The sequence below is a fragment of the Rhinopithecus bieti genome, unplaced genomic scaffold, assembly GCF_001698545.2.
Source record: "Rhinopithecus bieti isolate Rb0 unplaced genomic scaffold, ASM169854v2 scaffold_83627, whole genome shotgun sequence".
In the NCBI taxonomy this organism is placed as follows: Eukaryota; Metazoa; Chordata; class Mammalia; order Primates; family Cercopithecidae; genus Rhinopithecus; species Rhinopithecus bieti.
In genome coordinates this window covers 1-5,191 of record NW_016830766.1, presented here as the reverse complement: position 1 = coordinate 5,191, position 5,191 = coordinate 1, and the positions used below count along the sequence as shown (strand labels likewise).

General features: G+C 51.6%; 1 protein-coding gene across 1 annotated transcript; it reads left to right on the top strand.

The window, feature by feature from the left end:
• Positions 1-2,454: 2,454 nt before the first annotated feature.
• LOC108524499 (protein misato homolog 1-like) lies at positions 2,455-5,187 on the top strand (the record flags this gene model as incomplete). The annotated part of the gene is made up of 6 exons (XM_017865617.1): positions 2,455-2,970; positions 4,231-4,285; positions 4,371-4,509; positions 4,664-4,781; positions 4,866-5,000; positions 5,104-5,187. Coding segments are annotated over exons 1-6 (1,047 nt in total), but the record flags the coding sequence as incomplete, so codon positions are not given.
• Between the last annotated feature and the right edge of the window lie 4 nt (positions 5,188-5,191).

Below are 5,191 nucleotides of genomic sequence, written 5' to 3'. Positions count from 1 at the left end.
GACAAAGTGAGATCGTGTCTCAAATATTTTTAAAAAATATTAAAATTTAAAAATATTAAAATTGGCCAGGTGCAGTGGCTTACGCCTGTAATCCCAGCACTTTGGGAGACTGAGGCTGGCAGATCACGAGGTCAGGAATTCGAGACCAGCCTGGCCAACATAGTGAAACCCTGTCTCTACTAAGAATACAAAATGAGCCAGGTGTGGTGGCGTGTGCCTGTAGTCCTAGCTACTCAGGAGTCTGAGGCAGGAGAATCACTTGAACCTGGGAAGTGAAGGTTGCAGTGAGCTGAGATCGTGCCATTGCACTCCAGTCTCGGTGACAGAACGACACTCTGGCTAATTTTGCGTTTTTAGAAGGGGGGGGGGGTGTCACGTTGGCCAGGCTGGTCTCGAACTCCTGACCTCAAGTGATCCACCTGCCTCAGCCTCCCAAAGTGCTGGGATTACAGGCATGAGCCACTACACCAAACCCAGATCCAATATTTTAAAACGATAATCAACATAAATGAGTTTGGGATAATTTTAGGAATGCAAGATAGTATTACATGAAAATCAGACGATGTAAAGTATTCATTAGTGCAACAAAGGAAGGATAAAATAATTATCTCAGTGTGGAGAAAGCTGAAAAAGCATTCAAATCTATTAATGACCAAAATTCTTAGCAAAACAGGAATACAGAACTTCCTTAAACTGCCAGAGTACCTACAGAAACTTTTCAGCCCACATCATACTTATAAGTGAAATGGTAGCTGCACACAGTGCCTCACACCTGTAATCCCAACACTTTCAGAGGCTGAGGTGAGCAGATCGCTTGAGCGCAGGAGTTTGAGACCAGCCTGGGCAAGATGGTGAAACCCCATAAGTACAAAAAATACAAAAATTAGCCAGGTGTGGTGGTCCATGCCTGTAATTGCAGCTACTTGGGAGGCTGAGGTGGGAGGATCGCTTCAGCCCAAGAGGTTGAGGCTGCAGTGAGCCAAGATTGCACCACTGCACTCCAGCCTGGGCAAGAGAGTGAGACCCTGTCTCTAAATAAATAAATAAGACTAAATAAATGTGGAATTACAAAGAGCTCAGAATAGACAAGAGAGTCTAAGATTTTATTTTTTATTTTCAGACGGAGTCTTGATCTGTCGCCCAGATTGGAGTGCAGTGGTGCTATCTCAGCTCACTGCAATCTCCGCCTCCCGGGTTCAAGTGATTCTCCTGCCTCAGCCTCCGGAGTAGCTGGGATTACAGGCGCCGACCACCATGCCCGACTAATTTTTGTACTTTTAGTAGAGAGGGGGTTTCACTATGTTGGCCAAGTTGGTCTAGAACTCTCGACCTCAGGTGGTCCGCCCACCTCAGTCTCCCAGAGTGCTGGGATTACACCCAGCCACCGCGCCTGGCGTTTTTTTTTTTTTGAGACAGGGTCTCTCTCTGACGCCCAGACAGGAGTGCAGTGGTGTGATCATAGGTCACTGTAGCCTCGAATTCTTGGGCCCAAGCAATCCTCCCACCTCATCCTCCAGTTGGGACTACAGATGTGAGCTGCCTGCCTTTTTGAAAAATTATTTTATAGGGTGTCAGGGGCGGATGTCTCACTAGGTTGCCCAGTCTGGAATTTCAGGACTCAAGTGATCCTCCTGCCTCAGCCTCCCAAAACCTGGGAATGCAGGCATGAGGCTTAGCGCCGGGCCAATATTTGCTTTATCGTTCTAAATATACACAAGGATGTTAATCATAGCACCTAATAGCCCCAAATAGGAAACAATCCCAAAAGCTATTATCAGCAGAATATATTCTTTCTTTAGAATAGATCAGTGGTGGTGCAGCGATGAAAAATACATACACAAAAATATAAATTACATAAACCATATTGAACAAAAGACGCCAACAGATACAGACTCTATTTACATAAGGTATTAGATACCGGAGATAGATAAATACATGTAAATGATAGAGATATGATAGCTAGGCCAGTCCACATATTAGTCGTGATCCGCGTGACTTCTGAAGACATGAGAGGGCATGGGAGGCTTTAGGGGAGCTTCCGTTTTTCTGGTGCGAGTTTTATTTTTGGCCCGGGTAAGCTACAGCCAGCGGAGATCTGTGGAGAAGGGATAAGACCTCAGGGGAAGTACGAGGGAAGAGCCTTCGGGCCCGCGACCGGGCGGGCCGGCTTCAAGCGGCCGAGGCAAGCGCCCAGCCGGGCTCAACGTGAAGCAGGAAGCAAAAGGCAGTGGGCCCTGGACCCCGGCCCTCGCAGGCAACCACAGAGAAGCCGGACTGGGCCACGTCTGGGAAGAGGCAGGAATCGGCGAATCGTTTCTTCCAATAGAAAAGGATGTGTTTGCGGAACCAATAAGGTCGCGGAAGGAGAATGACACCCGCCCACGCGCCTGCCAAGCCAATCGGCTAGGAGGCAGGCGAGGCGGGCGGGCTGGGTCGCTTGCGGTCCCTTGGGGAATGCCGCGGCAGTATGGGTCGGGGGCGGGGCCCGGAAGTGCTTCACACTGCAGGTTGGGGACCTACTTTGCCGGTTCGGTGGGCGCACTGGTGGAACCAGCAGGTGGAGGTCGGCCGCAAGCTGGCCCCCCCGAGGACCCCTTCGGATCTACAGGTCCCGGACTTGCAGCGGCGGCCTGCCTCGGGTTTCCTCCTCTGGCCTTCCCCAGGGATTTGGCTGCCGGCTGGGCCGAGGCAACCGATTTGCCAAGGGAGTCGCGGGAGGAGCTTGTGCCCCGGAACGTTCCTGTATCGTACGGGCCGGACGCTGCACGGGCAGGGATAACCTACACGCCACGACTTTCATTCTTCATGGATCTGAAGGTTGAGGTGGTGAGTTCGGGCCCAGTGCCCTGTGTTTCCCCCTTCTGCGAGGCCGGAGTCCCTTGCGCTGGGGCCGTTATCTTCAAAAGACCCTCCCACGTTACTGAGCTACAAGGACTGGAGGATGAGGAGCTGGCACAACATGCCAGGCACGTTGGAGGGGGGCCCCGATAGGTTGCTCAAGACCATCTCGGGAAATGGGGGCTGGTAGGCCTTGGAGACAGTGCAGGCTTAACAGACACTTTACTTGTGGGACTGCTAAGATGTGGTTTTTGCGCCGGGTCCCAAAGGCTACATGACTAAGCTGGGAAACGGAAAGATGGAAGCTAAGGCATTCTTCCTAGGGCCAGGTTTTCCCCCAAACTAGTGTATATTTCCCAGGAAAGGGTGTGAAGAGCCACAGTTGCTGGAGGAAGATGGTGACAGCAAGGTGGTCAGGGTGATCAGAGGAAGTCTGGCTTAGAAGGGGGAGGGTGCCCCCAGGCTTTGGACCTAAACTTTGCTCTGAGTTATTTCTGTTAACAGGTTAGTTTGAGCTCCCCTAAAAGGAGGAAGGGGGGGGACTCTACGAGGGGACAAACACAGTTGGCATGCTGGCAAATAAGCCATGGGTGTGTAATTGATGGTTGCTGCCGATAAGCGGTGGGGAAAACATAAATGCGTACACACAACGCAGGAGAACTCATCAGGAGTGCGGTTTCTTTGGATCAATCTCCAAATCTCTTTTCAGGCAGGGGGCTCACCACACACAAAGAGGAAACCTCCTGTTCCAAAGAATCCCTTATCTTTCCAGGACTTTCTGGTGAGAGGTTGAGGGCCTTCTTGCCTGAATTTTTTTTTTTTTTTTTTTGAGACGGGTTCTCGCTCTGGTCGCCAGGGGCTTGGAGTGCAGTGGGACCGGATTCTCGGTGACTTGCAAACTCCGCTCCCGGGGTCACGCATTTCTCCTGCTCAGGCCCTCCCGAGCAGCTGGACCTACCAAAGGGCCCACCCCCACGGGCCCGGTAGTTTTTTGGTATTTTTTGAGTAGAGAACGGTTGGTTTTCACCGTGTTTGCCAGGATGGTCCTCGATCTCCTGACCCTCGGTGATCCACCCCATCCTCGGGCCTTTCCCAAAGTGCTGGGATTACCAGGCTTGGAGGCCACCGCGCCCGGGCCTTTGCCCTGACTTTTTAGAACACAGTGGCCTACAACCCGAGGGCCTCCATAGGGGGCAGGTAAAAGGGGATTTTAAATCCTTTAAATGTCCCGTAGGAATGATATTTTGGGAAAAAGCACGTCTTTTCCTAAGGACCACGACTCGGTGAACAGAAAGGAGGCTGTGCAGTGTGGCCAGCCAACTCAAGAAGGATGAACCAACCTTTGCCTCTAAACTGCCTGGAACTAAATGTAGATCTTTTCACCCCTCCCAGGGAGTGCTGAGTAGTGATGGTGTTTGGAGGATCAAATCCATTCCCAATGGCAAAGGTGAGACTTCTCCAGATACTGATGGATGCGGGTCTGGGTAGAGCAGAAACGTGGAGAAAGGTACATTTCCTCTGCTTGTCTTCAGGTTCCCCACCACTCACCACCGCTACAACTCCAAAACCACTTATCCCTACAGAGGCCAGCATCAGGGTCTGGTCAGACTTCCTCAGAGTCCATCTCCATCCCCGGAGCATCTGTATGATTCAGAAGTACAACCACGATGGGTATGGGGACCCCAGAGGCTGTGAGGCAAGAAATGTGGGTCCCCACCAATGCAGGATGAGGCTCTTGAGGCCATCTTTCCTGCCCTCCCCAGGACAAGAGGTTGAGGAGCTGAGAGAAGATATGTAAGTCTTGGATTGTGTTTACTTGTGGCAGGGAAGCAGGTCGGCTGGAAGCTTTTGGCCAAGGGGAAAGTGTCCTAAAGGAACCCAAGTACCAGGAAGAGCTGGAGGACAGGCTGCACTTCTACGTGGAGGAATGTGACTACTTGCAGGTAGCGGCGTGGCAACGTGCACTCCAGGGTAGAAGCTCTTCTCATCCTACTCCCTAACTATTTTCATCACTCACCTCCGCTCAGGGCTTCCAGATCCTGTGTGACCTGCACGATGGCTTCTCTGGGGTAGGCGCGAAGTCGGCAGAGCTGCTACAAGATGAATATTCAGGGCGGGGAATAATAACGTGGGGCCTGCTACCTGGTCCCTACCATCGTGGGGTGAGTGGAACTTGGAGGAGTAAGCAGTCACACAGTGGGGAGGGAGAAATGAGAATCCCAGGGGGAGAGTTGCTTAATGCAAACTACTCTTTTTCTTCACCAGGAGGCCCAGAGAAACATCTATCGTCTATTAAACACAGCTTTTGGTCTCATGCACCTGACTACTCACAGCTCTCTCGTCTGTCCCTTGT